The following is a 19,852-nucleotide window of genomic DNA, read 5'->3' on the forward strand; positions in this document are numbered from 1 at the left end:
AATAATAATAATAATAATACCAGAGAAAAAAGAGAAGAGAGGAAGACAAAGAAAATACCCATAAGGCCTTTTACCATATTTATATCACATGTCCTGTCATTTTTCCACATGTGGAGAGGTAGAGACCCCCCCCCCAATCTCCCACTTTCCAGGTCCATATCTGAATGCTGGTGTATTGTTGCTGTTTTTTTGCCCTGGTGAAAACTTGTTCTTTACTGCTGAATTGGAGCAAATGGCAATTCTGTGGAAAGCCCTTATTGCCATTTGCTCCAATTCAGTATTAAAGAGCGGGTTTTCATAGGGGAGGCGGGGTCAGGGGAGGAAGCGCTGGGACACAGTGCTTTAAAACAGGTCGGCAAGGTTTACCTTGCCTGGGACGGTTCACTCCAGCAGAGATCCCTCTGTGGGCCCTGCGTTTTCATCTGCGCAGACACGATTTCCGGCGCCGCAAAAGCAAGTCCCTGTGCCACGCTGCGACAGTTTATCGCAACGTGCGGGGACTCGCCGAGTGGGCGGCTTGGTTTGGTGGCAGCTCATGGGCTGGTTAAATGATTCCCATGGGCTGCTTGTGGCCCATGGGCCTTAGGTTGCCGACCCCTGCTTTAAAACATGGACCTGTTCCTAAAAAGCACAGGGCAAAAGGTAAGAATGGGGGAGCCCAAATCCTCTTCTTAAGCCATCCCAGTTGGTGGCTGTCACTACCTTCCATAGGAGCGAATTCCAGAGTTTGACCATGGAGACCTCACACCAAAGGAATCTTGCTATGAGCATGTTCACAATCACATCAAGTTGGCTGTTGAGGTGGCGGCTTTTCAATGTGCACTGCTGATGTGAACGGGGGCGGGACATGAACTGGGACCCTGTGGCAACGGGGCATGCACAGAGCTCCATACAAAACCCAGCAGGTTCCCAATGCCCTTGGTGTTGCCAGGATCTACGCACAGCTGCCCCGTGTGGCGAGCCTTTGAACTGCAGGTGACAGCCTTCTCTGCGAAGAACCTTCAGGCCCCGGACTGACTCCGCCCACTCAGGCTTCCGCAGCTAATTCCAAACTCACTTGTTTTCCATTATGAGGGATGGGGAAGGGCAGAGCTTCCCCAGGTAGGGCTGGGAATGGTGCCCTGTCCGAAACACCTGCAGCGCAGCTGCCAGTCAGAGTAGACAATCATGAGTTTGATGGACCAAGGCCATCATTGTATAGATTTGTGGAGTCCTGCTGTCATTCTGCCTTCCCAGCATTCCAGAGTGGAAAGTTTTCTGTGGCAATTTATTGGGATGCCTTGGAACAAGCTTGGCACACCACGGGTGCATGGTAGTGAGGACTTTTCATGATGTCCAGCGCCAGCCCTGTTCTGATAGGGCCTATGTGCTTCCATCTCCGCGGGTACCCCACTTTCCCTTTAGTTTCATCCCCTGGCCCAGTACTGACTGCCATTCTGATTTCCCACAGTGCCTCTGGCTCGCATTGACCCAGGGCATTGTGGGAGGCCGGGCAAAGGCCCGCCGGGACTCAGAAGAGCCCACTGTGCCACTGCAAAGCTAGAGCCCTCAAACCCATGCACCACACAGTCCCTGGGGCAGAAATCAAGCCTGCTCACTAATGCAGGAAATCCTTCACAATTCTAGCAACAGTTCCTAGGCAGCAGTTGCTAGGCGACTGGCCCTTGTTGATAGTGCTGAGACCTGCCTTTGAGCTGCCCAGGAAGAGGGGAAAATAGTTTGCTGCCTATAGATGCTCAGAGTGCCAGGGCTGGGCCGCTTGAGACGCTGGTGTCGCCTGAGCGCAGAGCAAAAAACACACACCGAGCCTCCGAAACCCCGAGTCTGCTTGGGAAGCGGGGAGTTTGGCCGGCTTTAGACTTCCGTATGGCTCGGCTGGAATACAAACCCACAAATGCTTTATTAAAGCATTTAGGGCGTGCCAAGTTAAGGTTAGAGCTTCTGTTACTTTGCTTTCTGTTTGGGTTGGGTCTTTATTTATCACATAGGCAAGCTGCCTTGCCCTGAGTCAGACCATTGGTCTGCTTAGCTCAGTACTGTCTACACTGACTGGCAGCAGCAGCTCTCCAGGGTTTCAGGCAGGGGTCTCTCCCAGCCAGAGATTGAACTTGGGACCTTCTGCATGCAAAGCAGATACTCTGCCACTGAGGTTTGGCTCTTCCATTAGGAAATGGGAACGCAGAAGACTCCCTGGTGTGAAGTCAGACCATTGGGCCATCTAGTTGTGTAGTGTCTAGGGAGAGCCCTATTCCCTTCAGTAGTTGCAATTCCCAGAGTGGCCTAACAACCAATCCCTCTTCACAGGGAACTCTGGGAACTGTAGTTCTTTCATGGGAATAGGAGGTTTCCTAACAACTCTCAGCACTCTGTGCAACACATCTCCCATAATTCTTTGGGGGGAGCCCTGGCTGTTTAAAGTGGTATTAGGTAAAGGTAAAGGGATCCCTGACCATTAGGTCCAGTTGTGACTGACTCTGGGGTTGCAGCGCTCATCTCGCTTTATTGGGCGAGGGAGCCGGCGTACAGCTTCCGGGTCATGTGGCCAGCATGACTAAGTCGCTTCTGGCGAACCAGAGCAGTGCACGGAAATGCCAGTTACCTTCCCGCCGGAGTGGTACCTATTTATCTACTTGCACTTTGACGTGCTTTCGAACTGCTAGGTTGGCAGGAGCAGGGACCAAGCAATGGGAGCTCACCCCATTGCGGGGATTCGAACCGCGTTGTTCGCTCCCCATCCCCATTTTACTGCCACAACAACCCTGTAGGGTAGGCCACGCTGAAGCAGGGACTGCCCCAATGCCACTCTGGTGAGCTTCACGGTGGGGTGATGAATTCAAACCCTGGTCTCTTCCGCACTGGCTCCATTGCTATCTGAACTTGCAGTTCCTCTTTGGTTGTTTTCACAGCCACTGTCCGGAGCACAGATGGGCATCGGCCATGGAGCTCCCCAGCAAGCGATCAATCTTCTGTCTTCCAAGCGAGCAAGGCGAGGATGTGAGCGCTGAGGAAAGCAGGCCGCAGCCTCCGCTGAGGTCGGAAGAGATGGCCATCAGACTGGAGCCCATCGCGGAGATAGTCAGCAACTTTGAACTGAGCAGCAATGAGCAAGCAGAGGCCTTGGGCCTCCAGGGTCCCTCCGGAATGAATTTGGGGGACCTTGAGACAAACCCAATTAAAGGAGACCCGGTTACAAGGACTGGCCGAGCCCAGAGACCGTCTCCGGAAAGGACCCCACTGGAGGCTGCAGGCCCAAGGGCGGGAGGCAGCGAGGTTTCGCTGGAGGGGAGCTCGTCCCAGGATGAAGGAGGGTGTGAGGAGGGTCCTGCTCATGGCCAGGAAGCCGGCACAGAGGCGAGGCCGCCCGGGCCCACTCAGCACTCCGCCAGAAACCCACTCCCAATGTCCCACTCCAGCTCGAAGGTAAACCCCAAGGGGGTCTTAGCGGGCGGCGCTGGCAAGCGGAGGAAGAAGCGCAGAGGACGAGGAGGTAATCAGAGCCCTTGAGGGATCTCCAGGGGTGGACCAGGAGAATCCCGGGTTAGATAGAAAAGCAGGGTGCGGGGGGAGGACAACCGACCCTAGCAACCCCCACCTCACCTCTTACTGGTTGGGCGCAGGGGAATGCTGGGAGGGACCAGCTGGGGAACCACCAAAGGTAGTGGGGCAATGAGGAGTGGTCTGAGAGAGACAGAGGGGTTGGAGCTTGTTGCAGCAGGAGGGGGAGACACCCTTGACTCTTCACCAGCCTGACTCATCTCTGCCTCTTTGCCTTCTTCTCCTACTCCCCTGCTTCATGTCTGCCTCTGATTCTGGACTCTCCCAGCGCACAAAGCCCTGCTACCTCCTCAGCTTCCATCACCTCCTCTTCCCGGTCTTCTCCGGGACTCCCTGTTGTCCCACCACCACTTCCTGGGCTACGAGCTTTCTTCCCTTGGGGCTTCCTCAGCTGGTTCTTCCCATCGTTCCTCAGTGTCCGATCTGCCCATGTCACTACCCTACTTTTGGCTTGGGTTGGACTCTTTGAAAACCATCTCTCCTACCCTGTAAGTGGCGTCCACACAACAGGCTGCTTGCACCCTTTTGGGGAAAAAACGAAACCCCAAGTGTCATTATTCTCTTAAATTGTTACCTGCCTTCCACTTTGAGGCCTGTCCCAGGGCAAGTTGCGACAATGGAAAATGCAGTTTGAAAGGGTCTAAAAACTTCCAATAAAATATCACCACCAAAAAACAGGGCGAGGATTAGCACTGGACCCAACCTTATAGCTTGCACCAAATGCTAATCCTGCTCAGAGTAGACCCGTTGAAATGCATGGACATGGCTAACTTCGGTCTGTTGATTTCAATGGGCTTGTTCTGGGTAAGACTAGCACTGGACACAACCCAATGGGGCAGAGTCAACTAAGTTGCTGCACTAATGGAAGCCGGCGCAACAGAACCTGCTAGCACAACATGACTCTCTCCCCTGTCCTTCCCTTGTGCCCCCCTTGGAGGTGCTTGGGAGATTTGACGAACCCCCAGAACAGCCCATGGCCCAGATGACTTCTGTTGTCAGGCAGGCCAGCAAGACAATGTCTGAAAAGGGAGCTGCAAAAATGGCACATTATACTGTACAACTCGTGCTTCCAGTTGCCAGCAGATAAGGTGGCAGATCGGTGGGCATTACCAGAGGCTGATATTCATGGGACGCACCAGGTCTGCTTCCATGCATTTCATCTCAAATGGATCAGTTTTGGGATTGTATTCCACATATCCGCTCAGCGTCTATCAAAAAAGGCAAAAAAGAAAAAAGGCAGAGGCTTCGTTCTCCCTCCCCTTGCCAAGAACTTCATAAAACCGAAATCGTCCAAGTGAGACTTATAAAAGAGCAAATTAGAAATATGGGGAAGGGGTATATAAAAACAGGTCCCATTAGCAGGCAATTTGGCTAGAAGCGAAGATGGTAGCTTCATTAATAGGGCAATTTAGCTGAGGGGGTTTTTTTAGAGGGGAGGGGCAGGTGTGTGCGCGCGCCACAAATATTTGTATGCTATAAAAATGCAAAAAGACAAAGACAAAGCCCTGTTATTTTATTTCCCTGGCAATATTGGTTTGCTAATTGTCCTATTACAGTCCTGGCAATAAAGTGGATATTGGTTTATCGCAAAAGAGTGCAGGTTGGAAACATTTGAATAAAAGGAATAGCACCTGGAACTGTGCTGAAATTGAGTTTGAAACAATGGAATAATTTGAGGCCACCTGGCAACGTGAGAACATAGGAAGAGCCTTGCTGGATCAAGCCAAAGGCCCGTCTAGTCCCAACATCCTGTTTCCCCACAGTGCCCATCAGATGGCTCCAGGAAGCCCCCAGGTGGGGCGTGAAGGCAGCAGCCCCCTCTCACTGCTATTCATAAGAACAGCCCCGCTGGATCAGACCAAAGGCCCCTCTTGTTTTCACAGTGGCAAAGGCCTCTGGAAAGCCTGCAAGCAGGACCTGCATGCAACAGAGCTCTACTGACTTGCATTGCCCAGCAACAGCCATTCAGAGGCACACTGCCTCTGCCAGCCAGACCAGTTGGGGCAGGGGCACCAGGTTGACCCCCACATTGGGGTCACGCCCAGTGGGACATACCGCTGGGAGAAGGAGGCGGAGGGCGGTCCTTGCTTGGCTTCCTCATCCCCACATGGGGAGTTAGTCATGATGATTAACTTCAGAGAGTCTGCTTTGAGGTCTAGCAGTAGCCACCACTCAACAGTGGCCTTCCCATCAACCTTTCCCCTCCCTTGAGTGCAACATTTCAAATTCTGGACAGACAACCTTTCTCTTAACTGGAGGCGCCAGGGATGGAACCAGTGACCTTTGGCCTTTGACCCTTCCCCCAAAGTTGACATACGGCTGGGATAGGTGGAGCCCAGGTTAGGGCGGAGCCAAGATGGAACCATATGGTCTCAGGGGCGGAGCCTGGCACAGTCTGCTGGGTCTCTGTTGGAAACAGGAGGCAGAGGAGATCCAGGGCAGAGCCTGGTGGGGCCTAGAATGCAGATTTGACTGCTTTTCAGGCTCCAGTACTCATTTGCCTTCTAGAACAAAGGTTTTGCAGGCAGAACCAATGCAATACCAGCTGGTTAGGAATCAGGGATAGAATCAGCACCTGGTAGCATTGGACAGCTCCTTGGGTCAAACCACTTGAAAGGGTCCACCATTAATTTATCTGCCTTGACTCAGTCCTTCAAGCTGCGCTGGGTTGCTGGGTCTAGCTGCCATCTGGATTTCCCACATGGCCTGGCTGCCTCCTCCCTATGAGTAGAGCATCTGTCTGGCTTCAGTTTATATAAGATGATTCCAAACTCAAAACCTCTGCCCAAACTTTTTGGGTGGTATCCTGCTGACACACTGAAATTACTGAATCTCGGTTTGCCAGTTAAGTTCAATGGGTCTGCTCTGAGCGGGACTAGAACAGAATGCAACCCCTTGCTTCCCATTCTCAAATGCCGGGAGCTGCTAGCCCTCGTGTTGTGCCATGTTAAACATGGATTCACGAACCAGCATATCCCCAAAGGGCCTACAAGGCTTCCCAGCGCTTTGCCTGTCATGTTTAGCGTTGCATCTCCAGTTTGAGCACAGGATGTTAAATTTGGTAGATAGTCTTAATTTCTAATTTTTAGGGAGACATTTCAAGAGAGGATGAGTCTAAGGGAAGTCATTGCTCTTTACTGTACAGTCTAGCACCTGCTTGCTCTCCTCTTTCGCCACAACGGAGGATAAAAGCCAGAACAGTACATGCCCAACAACACAACCAGCAGCTGGTATTTTTAAAACCCAATTTAATACTTTGAATACACGACGGAGGGGGCGGGGAGGATTGTGGTAATAATTAGCCACCAAGAGAGGTGGAGAGGGGGGGGGGGACTACAAATGCAAAGTCTGGGAGGGAGAAAGGTTGGGGGCTTATGCTTTAATAATGTGTGTCAAAATATATACAGCGAGCCTGAAAGTGCGTCTTTAATCTTGAAAGGGAAGAATCCCGGGGGACAGCCCTCTTTGATCTCCTTATGTTTGTAATTACGGAGCCTCCCCGTATTAGGCAGAGACGGGAACGTGTTTCAACGGAACGGGAGCTCCTTCCCCTCTCGCGCCTCCTGTCACTGATGTGTGTATCTCTTGAGCCAGGGTTTCAGGATGAAGTGTCTCAAAATGGCTCTTAACCGCCACTGCCGTGGGGGGGGGGGGAGGAGGAACCAGGAGCAGCAATGGAGGTGGAGGGGTGTGTGAGAAAAGAAGCAAAAAGAGAGAGAGGTGTTTAAAAAATCAGCCCACAGCAGTTATTCAGACATGGCTGTTGTGTTTGCATCAAGGATATGCAGTTAGTCCCATGTGTCCTTCTCATGCATTCGCTCGTTTTCCTCTGCCCTCCTCTTCCCGTCTTCCTTATGTGTCATGCCTTCTTAGATTGTAAACCTGAACGCAAGGACTGTAGGTTAAAAATAAATAAATCTGTAAGCCGTTTTGGCTGAAGAGCTGAGTGTGATATTCCCTTTAAAAGTAAAAATTCAATAGTGTATTAACAGAGAGATATACAGAGAGAAAACAATGTAATTAAATGAAAATGAAAATTACACACACACACACACACACACACACACACGATACACATTTGGGTATTCTGGGGTTAGTATAACAAACAACCTAAACAAACTTTGCCAAGTTAATGTTATACCCCTTATATGAGTGGAATATAAATTCTAGGGCTGCGCGTGTACAACAGACCTGATCCAGTTCCTGATCAGTGATCCCCAAATCACTGGGACCTGAGCTGGACCTGGGACCACCCAACCCAACCCAGACTCAGTTCTTAATCAATCTGAAGGCGAGGCTGGTGTTTAATTAGGGCTCTGGTCGGTTTTTTTATAAAATACATCTTGGGTATAACATATTCTGCTTCCTCTGATTATCACAGTGCAGGGTGAAAAAGCAATTTAGTGGGACTATGTTGTGTTGTTGTTGTTGCTGATATTAATATTTAAATTTGTTTACTGGTCCTATACCCACAAGTCCCAGGGAGGTTACTATGTACCAGATCTGGTCGAATCCTGGATCCTGAACCAAATCAGACTGATTTGGGTCAAGCCAGAATTCAGGAAGATTGGGTTGAGGGAGCCCCAGAACATCCCAGGTTGTTTGGGTACACCTTGAAAGCTCCACTGGTGTAAGAATGTAATGGGGGGTGGGGCGAAGAGACACAGGCATCCTCACTACAGGGGTTAACCAGGGGTTAAATTCAGATCAGGGTAAAAGCTGGATCCAGCCCTCAAATTCAGGACCAGTCCAACTGAAGCAGCTGCTTATGACAGCACGGTCTTTGCTGTTTTTCACTTATGTTGATCTGCAAAGGAGGAAAGTCACATAATGATAAGCTGAACGCCCTGGAGGAGACAGTAATTAATAAAGTATGCAAAATAAGAAAATAGGTAGTGGAGTGATTAAGTCATTATGCAAACCTCTGTTTGCATGGAGATCAAACTAGCTGCACACGGTGAGCCATATTGCAGCATTGCCATCTACACAAGGATATTTGAGACGGGAGAGAGAAATTTGGTTCAGTTTGCATTTAAAGGAGAGTCTAGCAAACCTGCACTTTCTGAAACCAGAAGTGAGCTGAATCAACCATCCTTCAAAATCTGTACTTCTCTGAATGTTGCAGTGCATTTATCCAGCCAAACTATGGGAACAAAAATGCATATACAGTGGTACCTCTGGTTATGAACTTAATTCGTTCTGTAGGTCTATTCTTAACCTGAAACCGCTCTTAACTTGAGGTACCACTTTAGCTAATGGGGCCTCCCGCCGCGCCGCCGCCATGCAATTTCTGTTCTCATCCTGAGGTAAAGTTCTTAACCCAAGGTACTACTTCTGGGTTAGCAGAGTCTGTAACCCAAAGTGTTTGTAACCCGAGGTACCACTGTACTAGGATAAAGCATGTATGAAAATGTGCATGTTTGTGAAGATAACGTCTGGGAAAATATAAATATTTATGCCTTGAAATACTGGGCAGATTAGGCAAAACTGCAAAGAAAAAAGTGTCTGTTAGGAGAAATTTGCACTGAAATGCAGACAAATTTCCATGTGGACTTAAAAAAAACACACCACACAGTGTGAATATGAATATTATTTATTTGTGTGGCTGAAGCCATTGCAGAAACCCAAAATGCATAAATCAGAATAAATTACAGTACGCAGTTAAAATAATCATGAAAGCCAGACATTCCATCAGATAAGAGTTTGCTCCCCTGAAGAATTTCACTGATCATCCCCACAAAACTTTTCTCCTTAAAATTGCCACTCTAAAGGCTGCACAGGCCGCCTTTTCAGAACTGTAGCGTGACCTGCTCCCTAATAAAAAGTTGATCAGATACCCAATTGTATCCAGTTGATTTCTCAACTGGGAGATTTAAATCTTTGAACACAGCTGCTCATGAATCCTCACAGACTGGAAAACTAGTAAGTAGCCGAGTAAATCTTCAGGCGCATTCCCCCTGCGCATGGGCAAATGCTCTCTTCATAGGGGATCCGTCAATAGCGGCAGAGTGCATAGACTGGAACCGCAGAACTATAAAGGCTTTTCTTTGACATTTGTTGTGCTTGCTACACAGCGGGGGCAAGGAATCTGAACGGGTTGTTTGGCATACCGTGGGGGACATTGGGACAGGCAGGCAGGAGTGCGATCAGCACAAAAAGCCGTGCTTCAAAATACAAGATTTCATGCAGGGAGAAACCATCGCAACCGATGCAGAGAACTGAGCTAAAGGCTGGGAAAATGCAAAACGCAGATGAATCAAAATGGACCGATTCACTCATCCCCAATGGACATATTGGATTTTGGAAATGAAGCTCTCTTAAAGCGCCCTCCCCAAGTGATTTTGGCATAAACCTTCATCCTGGCCTGAAGCCTAGGGAGGTGTAACTTATTTTCCTCACTGCCACTCCTCTGGCCTCTTCTGTCCTTCCTGTCTCTCTCTCCATTGGCTGCTAAAACGTTAGACTGTAAGCTCCTAGAGGGCGGAGGACTGTTGCCATCTGCTTAGCCTGTTAAAGCATAAAGGTACAGCATTGATGGTGAGTGAAAACAGGAAATCCTTCTCAATTGCGTGAGGGGATGACCATTGCCATTTTGTACCCAATGCCAACCTTACTCTAAACAGCCTCGGCCCAGTATACCTGAAGGAGCTTCTCCACCCCCATCATTCAGCCTGGCCACTGAGGTCCAGCTCCGAGGGCCTTCTGGCGGTTCCTCTACTGCAACGCGCTCTACGTGGGGCTACCTTTGAAGGTGACCCAGAAACTGCAATTAATCCAGAATGGGTGACTGGGAGTGGCCACCGGGACCACATAACACTGGTTCTGAGAGATCTGCATTGGCTCCCAGTATGTTTCCGAGCACATTTCAAAGTGTTGGTGCTGACCTTTAAAGCCCTAAACAGCCTCAGTCCTGTATACCTGAAAGAGCATCTCCACCCCCATCGTTCAGCCCGGACACTGAGATCCAGCGCTGAGGGCCTTCTGGCGGTTCCCTCATTTTGAGAAGTGAGTTTACAGGGAACCAGACAGAGGGCCTTCTCGGTAGTGGCGCCTGCGCTGTGGATGTCAAGGAAATAAACAACTATCTGGCTTTGAGAAGACATCTGAAGGCAGCCCTGTTTAGGGAAGTTTTTAATGACTGGTGTTTTACTGTGTTTTTAATATCCTACTGGAAGCTGCCCAAAGTGGCTAGAGAGAGGCCCGGACAGATGTGCAGGGTATAAGTAAATAACAACAACAACAGCAACTCTGAGTAGACCCATTGAAGCCTGTGCACTCAGAGTAGGACTTAATTGACTGCAACCCATATTAAATCAACGAATTGTGGATTCAAGCCCATAGCCCATCTCCCTCAGTATTGTCAACACTGACCGGCAGCGACTGTCCAGGGTTTCTGACAGGGGACAGCACTACCTGGGGATTAAACCTGGGACTTTCTGCATGCCAGGCAGGTGCTCTGCCCACTGAAGGAAGCTGCCTTACGCAGAGGGCTCAGCTATCTTATTACTGCCCACTCTGGCTGGCAGTGGCTTTTCACAGGATGGAAGCAGAGGCAGGTTCCCAGTCACACCCCCTCCTCGCTTGGCCAGCCAGGGGAGAGTTCTGGATAGGGCAGGGCACCTGAGTCAACAGGTGACATCACAGCCTCCCCATTATGATCTGTGTGTGAGTCAGCTTCTAGAGGATATGGCTTCAGAGCGGGAAGGAGCCTCAACACCGACTCCCCTTTCACAAAAGGTCTGCAAGAAGAAGCTCTACAGCTTCCCGCCTCTCTTGACACTTCGAAGACCAACGTGCTTCTCAGGTCAGCCCCACAGCCCCAGATCCCAACAGAAGCCACCTTGACACCCCACTCCCACCTACCTCTGGCTGCCCTCCCAGTGGGATCAGAAGGGCAAGGGGTGGAGGGGCCACACACGCACCTCAGTTTTGGAGGTTGGGGGACCCCAGGCAGAAAATCCCACAAGCACTTCTCCCTCATAAATTAGCCAACCGCTCCTGACACCCAAAATCAACCACCTGAAGCAGCCTCTGCACTCGCCTAATGGTAGAGCCGGGCCCAGCAAAGGGATAGTTGTATGACAAGACCGTTTCCGCTTTGGAGGAAGCTGCCCCAAGAGGATTTTTTTTTTAAAAAAAAGAATTCTTTAATTTTCCACGAGCCTTTGCTTCTTGAAGAAACAGCTTTGCTCTTGAACACAGAAAGCGCCTCTTCATTAAGCGGCGAGAGGCAGTTGAAAGAACTAATGAGCCTCGAGTGGAGATTCTCCCTTGGCCAGGCAACGTTTGGCTCAAGAGCTTTGATTAAATAATTAAATGAGCCAATGTGCAGGGAAGGAGCAGCTCAAAGTGCCGAACTCTTCAATGAGTCATCAGAAGGGATCTCAGAGGCTATTTAGGCCGATCCCATTTAGCCAATGCAGGAAGTCCCTATTACAGTGTCCCTTCGCAGGTAAAATCTGCTGCAAGAGTATCCCTGATTGATAAGATCCTCACTACAGGATCCCTGATAGGTAAAATCTGCTGCTAGAGGGAGCCGGCCATTTTCTGCTTTAAAACAACTAGCAACATGGAATTCATCACCTTGCATTGAAAGAGCTTGTGCCTCCATCCTTTCCATTTTTGAAATTGGCCACAAAGTGAGGTTATATTACATTTTGTGCTTAGCTTTATCCTGGGAACCCCTGCCAGAAGCCCAATGGCATCACTGCTCCACTTTAATTTTATTTATTGAAATTCTTATAGGCCACACTTTTTATATATAAACAACAACAACAACAACACACACACACACCCAGAGAGAGAGAGAGAGAGAGCGTGCGCAAGGCTATATACCACATAAACAGTTCCATTCTGATAAACATCCATTAAAAGCATTGATAAATACTACTAGCTGGTAAAATGAAATTCATGCATCAAAGGCGACTGAATAACACAATTTTTCAGAGGCATCCAAAAGAAGGCAGGAATGAATCTTGCTGAACCTCCATTGGCAGGCAGTTCCACAAGAAAAGGCCCACCACATTAAAAGCTTGGTCCCTTGTAAAGGTTGACTGAACCATAAGAATGCCCATCAGAGGAACTTTGTGATCTGAGCATCTTTCCATTCAACTGTTCTTCAAGGCACTGGAGGAATTACGTAAAAGAGAGAGCTGTAAGCAGAGATATTTATCCCGGGGCCCATCGGCACTGTACACGTAAAGCAGTATCATGGCTTCCCCCACAGAATCCTGGGAGTTGTAGTTTGCTAGGTGTGCTGAGAGCTGTTAGGAGCCCCCCTATTCCCACCACAGACCAGCCTAAAGTTATTGAGGAGCTGGGAATTTGAGCCCTGGTCTCTACTACATCCTAGGCTGGCACTCTAACCACTCGGCCGCGTTGGCTTTCGAAACAAGAGCCAGCGCCCTCCCGGTTCTGACCCAATTGCTCTGGCTTATGTAGGATGGATGGATGAAAGGCCTTTGGATGCCAGTGAAAGAGCAGCCGCCATCAGCTTAGGCTTCCGTTGGTATCCGTACTACACCGAAGCAGGTGAGGCCCGCAAGGGGAGAGCCGCGGCGGGAAGACGCCTGGGAAATGGCAGGCGGAGGGTTAAAAGCGCCCCGTCCAATAGGCAAAGAGGTGAGCAAAGAGACCGCCTCTTGCACCAACCTGAGATGGGCCTGTGATGGCTGGTAGGGCGGAAGGGGCGCCCAGAGTAGGCGGAGCCAGGGCCCATGACAGGCGGGGCCGGAGCCAATGGCAGGTGGCGCCGACTGATGGTCCCTCCCCGCTGAGTTCTGCAAGGGCCAAAGGGAGGCAGAAGATGAATGGGCAGGGCTGGTGGCTTGAAGGCAGGTGGAGGTTGGTGGGAGAGGGCTCCATTCACCCACAATGGGCCAGCTCCATACTTGCTCCAACACACCTCAAATTACCCGCATGCCGCAACTGGGCTTGGAAAAAAGTCTTCTATTAGCAAAAGAAAACTTATTTGGAGTCTAAGTTTGGAGGGTGGGGCAAAGACAGGGGATGGCAGCCCAGGCACTACTATTAGAATAATGTGTTTGTGGGAGAGGTTTATTGTTTTGTTTTCATTTTTAACTATTTTGTGCTTCTATCCTGTATCTTGTGAACTCCTCTGAGATCTTCCAATGAAGCATGGTATAATAATAATAATAATAATTTGAATTTGAATTTGAATTTGAATTTATATACCACCCTATAGCCGGAGGTCTCAGGGCGGTTCACAGAACAAAAATCAAAATATAAAAGCACAAAATATATAATCAAAATAAAAACAACAACCCAATAACCCCACCTCAAAAAAACCAATAATAAAATAATAATAAATGAACTTTTTTTTTAAAAAAAAAAACCCTAATACTAATAGCAGGCAGTGGAAAGCTGTGTTATCCAAATGAGTTCTACTCAGTGCTTGGCTGATTGTCCCATAACTTTGGGCTGAGTACCTTTTCGCCCGCGTAAGCAAAGCACCGCTAAAGTTTCCATTTTGTTAGGTGAGGTTTATCGAGTGGGATTCTTGAATTTATGTATCGCTTCCCATTACCAAAAATAAATAAAACCCACCCAACTCCCAAAGCGATTTTCAAGCAAGTAAAGAATGCGGTCATAAAATCACATGGACGTATTAAAAACAGATTTAGCAGTACAATCATATCAGTGATGCTGCCCAGATGCCCAGGAAAACAAAACAAAATCTTCTTGGGCTGGCTCATAAATAATGACAAGGCTGGAGCCAGGCATACCTCCTGCCCAAGCAATGGCATTTTAATCTCGGAAATCCATCTGAGGCTTAAGACAGCTGCTTATTGGATTTGCAGATTATGGTAGAAATGAATATCTAACTATTAACTATGAGAAGTCAAAGGTTTCCACATGGACAGCCAAGTATTCCTGGACTGTGAATGTCCACAGACTAGACCAAGCCAGTTTTTACGAGTCTCAGGTAGAAAAGGACAAAAGTGTCAATTTCAGTTGCCATATTTCTTTTTCAAAAAATGATCCCCACGGAAATTTATCAGTGTACATTCCCCTTAATATACACAGTTCTCTATTCAAATTTGCCTGATATGTCTGTCTTTCTCTTTTTTGCAAGCAATTTCCCTAATATAATACATTTTCGTTTGTTTTCACTCATAATTGCATTCTTATGGACACCTTTCCTCAATGCATAAATTTTTGGTCCACATTTTGTGGCTGGAGAACTGCCTTGCAAAATTCAGGAAAGTGTGGCAATGAGCTAGATGGACCGATTGTCCGAATTTCCGAAATGCAAATTAGGTAAAGGTAAAAGTAAAGGGACCCCTGACCATTAGGTCCAGTCGTGGCCGACTCTGGGGTTGCGGCGCTCATCTCGCTTTATTGGCCGAGGGAGCCGGCGTACAGCTTCCGGGTCATGTGGCCAGCAGGACTAAGCCGCTTCTGGCAAAGCAGAGCAGTGCACGGAAATGCCATTTACCTTCCCGCCGTTGTGGTACCTATTTATCTACTTGCACTTTGATGTGCTTTCGAACTGCTAGGTTGGCAGGAGCAGGGACCAAGCAACGGGAGCTCACCCCGTCGTGGGGATTTGAACCACCGACCTCCTCTATCAGCAAGTCCTAGGCTCTGTGGTTTAACCCACAGCGCCACCCGCGTCCCCGCAAATTAGGTAGGGGGGTGTTAATATGCAAACTAAACTGAATTACTCCCCACCACCACCACCTCTGATCTCGGGCTGCATTTCATGAACAGACTGAGTGGAAAGTGCAGGATAATTACAAAAGTTCAAAGCAGAAGCTTCTTTTTTTAAAAAAAAAAATATATATATATATTTATTCGAAGTTTAAAAGTTACAAAAAGAAAAAAAGAACAATACCAAATACAAAAAGAGAATACAACAACAGAGAAAAAATAAAAATACATTCTCTTAAAAAGAAAAGAAAAGAAAAAGAACAGATTAAACCTTTATATAACTTTCTTCCTTTACTTCTTTCCTTGACCTCCTCACACCTCCCAGTTTTGTATTCTAGTTCAAATCGTTGTTTCAGCAAATCCTTCCAACCTAATTTTCATTTAAGTAATTTAATTTCATATGTTATAATTTAACGTCCTCTCTTTCGTCAATTTCATCAACTCATTTTTACTTAATCCTTTATATCATTTCTACCAAAACCACCTAACTTTCTTTTTCCAATATCTTTCTAACATTCCTTAATTTTACAATATTTTTGAAGATATGCTTTAAATTTTTTCCAATCTTCTTCCACCGACTCTTCTCCTTGGTCCCGGATTCTGCCAGTCATCTCAGCCAATTCTATATAGTCCATCACTTTCGTCTGCCATTCTTCTCGGGTGGGTAATTCTTGTGTCTTCCAATACCTAGCGATGAGTATTCTTGCTGCTGTTGAACCTTCAATGGGTGCATTTCTTTTGGGGAACGGCCACAGCTTAGCGGCAGAGATTTGCATTCAAGACATCCCAGGTTGAATACTTAAAAGCAACTCCAGGTAGGACTGGGATTATCCCCTGCCTGAAACCCTGGAGAGCTGCTGCCGGTCAGTGTAGACAATACTGAGCTTGATGGACCAATGGTAAAAAGCGGCTTCCTTTGTTCCTAGGGGAAAGTTGTGACCCAGATTTTCAACCTGGTTTCCAGGACTTAGCAAAGAATTCTGTCCTCCTTTCTCTGAACTTTATTGAATCCACCCACTCGCGTTTCTGGTGCTGCCCTCGATTTGGAAGCTGGCCGTGTCTCATTAAATAACTTGGCTTGGGCACCTCCTGTTCATTATTGGCAGCAAATTGGCCGCTCTGCCTCTCAAAATGCTCTGGCAGATCAGGTGCTGGTCGATTCAATGAGCGAGCTAATGGGCAGAAAGGTGTGCGGTACCTTTCTCTCTGAAAAACAAGCTCTTCCCTTAGTGGCAGGGCTGCGGCTCAGTTGAGGAGCATGCAGAAGGTCTCAGGTTCAATCCCCGGCCTCTCTAGGTACGGCCGGGAGAGAACTTTATCTGAAACCCTGGAAAGCCACTGTTAATCAGTGTAGACAATCGTAAGCTAGATGAACCAATAGTTTCACTCTATATATTCCAGCTTCCTACATCTTAGTTCAGTGGTAGAGCACTTGCTTTGCATGCAGAATGTTTTTCCAAAAATAAAAACAGAGATTGAATAGCTCTCTGTTAGGGATTTTTTCGCTGTGTTTTGTGCCTTGCAGGGGGGTTGGTCTAGATGGCCCTTGGGGTCCCTTCCTGCTCTACAGCTAATTCTATGGTGCTTTAAATATACAGGGTGGGTGTGGCTGTGCTGAAGAGACAGTAGTGTAGCCACCACGGAGGAAATGTTGATTTGAAGCAATTCCAAATGAAAAGCCACAAAATATGAATGACCACGAAGAGCCCACTGCCACGTCCCTCAGAATCCTCCTCCAGAATTTAGAAGGCAAACGTTGGGGGAGATGGGTCTTTTCGCAAAACCATTTATCTTTGAGTATTGTGGTCAGTATTGGTATTATTAGTACAGTGGTACCTCGGGTTAAGTACTTAATTCGCTCCGGAGATCTGTACTTAACCTGAAACTGTTCTTAACCTGAAGCACCACTTTAGCTAATGGGGCCTCCCGCTGCTGCCGCGTGATTTCTGTTCTCATCCTGAGGTAAAAATAGTACCCGGAGCACGATTTCTGTTCTCATCCTGAAGCAAAGTTCTTAACCTGAGGTACTATTTCTGGGTTAGAAGAGTATGTAACCTGAAGCATATGTTACCTGAAGTGTATGTAACCCGAGGTACCACTGTATTGGTTCAGGGCCCAATGGCTTTTTCTCTCCTCCTCTTCCTCTGCAGATTCCAAGTGTGTCGCAAGTACAAGGGAGAAATTCATGAGCATGTTTGAAAGCCAAACTGAGAAAGACTTGCAACCAGAGAAGCAAAGCAGTAGGCACCCTCTTGCTTCCCCCAATGTGCCCTCCCTGCTCCACTCCTCCCCGACCCACACTGTCCCCAAACCCAGACCCATATCTGGCTGCCTGCATGTGTAAAGCGAAGCTGGCGTTGCTCTCACAAAGGACTCGAGCATGAGAATGGGAGGCCTTCAAAGAGGCAACGGCCAATTAGTTCCGACCTGATGGAGCCGACTCTCATCCTGGGCGTCGCACAGTTGCAACGACCCCCTTCCCAAATTAATTGGCACGATGCTACACCCTGGTCTCTGGAGAGCAGACTCTGCCTTCCTTGAACACGTTGTGAACTTTGAACAGCTCAGCGGAGACCTGTGAACATGGGCGTCAAAGCAAGCGTATCTGGGGAAAGGGTCTCTTCTGGCAGGGAGCACATACCGTATTTTTTTTGCTCCATATAACACACTTTTTACTCCTAAAAAGTAGGGGAAATGTCTGTGCGTCTTATGGGGCAAATGTGTGGTCCCTGGAGCCAAATTGCCTAGGGGCAAAAAACAGATTGTGGTGGGGTTTTTTAGAAAGATGGAAGTGGGTGTTGAAACAAAGTTGCTGAGCAGCTGATCGGCAAGCGATTGGGCGGGGAGATAAGGCTGCGGGTAAAGGAGGCTGCCAGAGGAGTGGGGGGGGGGGGAGTAAAAACAGCGAACTTGCAAGGAGAGGAGACAGGAATACTAAAACAAGCAATGAGGAGAGAAATTAGAAAAAAAGGAGGAGCAAAAAACTGCTCCAGCTAAGGAAAAGACGCTAAGGCAAACAAGAGGGAAGGGGGTGTTGAAAGGAAGCCACTGAGTAGCTGATCGGCAAGTGATCAGGAGGGAGATAAGGGACGCTAGCAATAAAGTAGGCTGCCTGGGAGGGGGGAGGTAAAAGCACATGGATCCTCAGGATTTTTGCATTGGGTCACCCCAAATTTACCATCAGATCACATAGCATGTCCATGGCTACAGCCTGCACCAAAAAAACCCACACATCCATTGTTTCATGGGGCCACAATGGTGCAAAATCGTGGTTACAAAGCACGGATCCCCATGGATCCTCAGGATTTTTGCATTGGGCTAACCCACACTCACTGTCAAATCACATAACATGTCTGTGGCCACAGCATGAACCACAAAAATCGTACATCCACTCTTTCGTTAGAATATTTTTTTTCTTTTTTTCCACCTCTAAAAACTAGGTGCGTCTTATGGTCAGGTGTGTCTTACGGAGCGAAAAATACGGTACTTTAGAGCAGGGTTGGCAAAGTCACACCAGGCCCATCAAGCTTTCGGTGGCCCACCCACAACAGCTGGAGGCAGGAGGCCCCTGAATCCCAGTTGCCAGGAATCACCAACGGGGAGTGTTGTGCTCAGGACCAGATTTTGGGCTTCCCATAAGAAGCATCTGGTTGGCCACTGTGAGAACAGGATGCTGGCCTGATCCAGCCAGGTCCTTCTGAGGGTTGTATGCATGACAGCGAGGGTGGGCTGTTGCCTGTGGGCTTCCTGGAGCCACCTGACTCCCCCATGCTTTTCTCTCTTGGTTCCAGGCAATTCCAACTTAGCCGAAGGGGAGCTGGCAAACGAAACCAAACCCAAAGCGCAGAAAGGCGTTCCCAAAGCATCGCCCCGAATGAATCACCCAGAGGAGAAGAAGCCAGAGGAGCCTCCCAACCTGGGGCCTTTTTATTATATTGGAGGAGCAAACGGAATCGATATGTAAGGACGCCTGCAGAAAGAATTGCCCCTCCGTCATGGGTGCTTCTTCCTGTGGCTCCCCAGAGTCTTGTATTTCCTTATTGACAGCATTTCTATGCTACCCTTTAGTCCTCAGGGCCTCTGCTCACAGTGTAAAACAGACACAGCACACAAGGAAAGAGGAAGAGGAGGGAGGAGGGAGAAGCAACCTCTTCAACTCGGTGATTGAAGTCACAAGTGATGTCAGTCCTGGCTGTCTCCCTATTGGTTATCCTGGGGAATATAATAATAATAATAATAATAATAATAATAATAATAATAATAATAATAATAAATTATTTATACCCCACCCATCTGGCTGAGTTTCCCCAGCCACTCTGAGCGGCTCCCAATCAAGAATTAAAAACAATACAGCCTTAAATATTGAAAAACTTCCCTGAACAGGGCTGCCTTCAGATGTCTTTTAAAGATAGGATAGCTACTTATTTCCTTCACATCTGAAGGGAGGGTGTTCCACAGGATGGGCACCACTACCGAGAAGGCCCTCTGTCTGGTTCCCTGTAAACTCACTTCTCGCAATGAGGGAACCGCCAGAAGGCCCTCAGCGCTGGATCTCAGTGTCCGGGCTGAACGATGGGGGTGGAGACGCTCCTTCAGGTATACAGGACTGAGGCTGTTTAGGGCT

General features: G+C 48.3%; 1 protein-coding gene and 1 long non-coding RNA gene across 7 annotated transcripts in view; one reads left to right on the plus strand and one right to left on the minus strand.

Annotated features, from left to right (window-relative positions):
* The window catches only part of TTLL10 (tubulin tyrosine ligase like 10), a 197,881-nt gene that overhangs the window by 157,498 nt on the left and 20,531 nt on the right, over positions 1 to 19,852 (plus strand). For 3 of the 6 annotated variants that reach the window (XM_081870836.1, XM_081870838.1, XM_081870837.1), the window contains 3 exons: positions 2,907 to 3,487; positions 17,379 to 17,468; positions 19,020 to 19,188. In XM_081870836.1, coding sequence (XP_081726962.1) covers positions 2,907 to 3,487; positions 17,379 to 17,468; positions 19,020 to 19,188 — 840 coding nt within the window. Of the gene's footprint in view, positions 1 to 1,707; positions 1,932 to 2,906; positions 3,488 to 11,205; positions 11,360 to 12,996; positions 13,177 to 17,378; positions 17,469 to 19,019; positions 19,189 to 19,852 lie in introns of those variants that run through there. The other 3 variants (XM_081870839.1, XM_081870840.1, XM_081870841.1) reach the window with 3 other exon arrangements.
* LOC309347066 lies at positions 6,669 to 11,191 on the minus strand. The gene is made up of 2 exons (XR_014158811.1): positions 11,038 to 11,191; positions 6,669 to 8,362 (listed from the first exon to the last, which is right to left on the minus strand). It is a non-coding gene; the product is annotated as an uncharacterized lncRNA (long non-coding RNA).

This window comes from Podarcis erhardii (genome assembly GCF_964252035.2).
Source record: "Podarcis erhardii genome assembly, chromosome: 7".
NCBI lineage: Eukaryota > Metazoa > Chordata > Lepidosauria > Squamata > Lacertidae > Podarcis > Podarcis erhardii.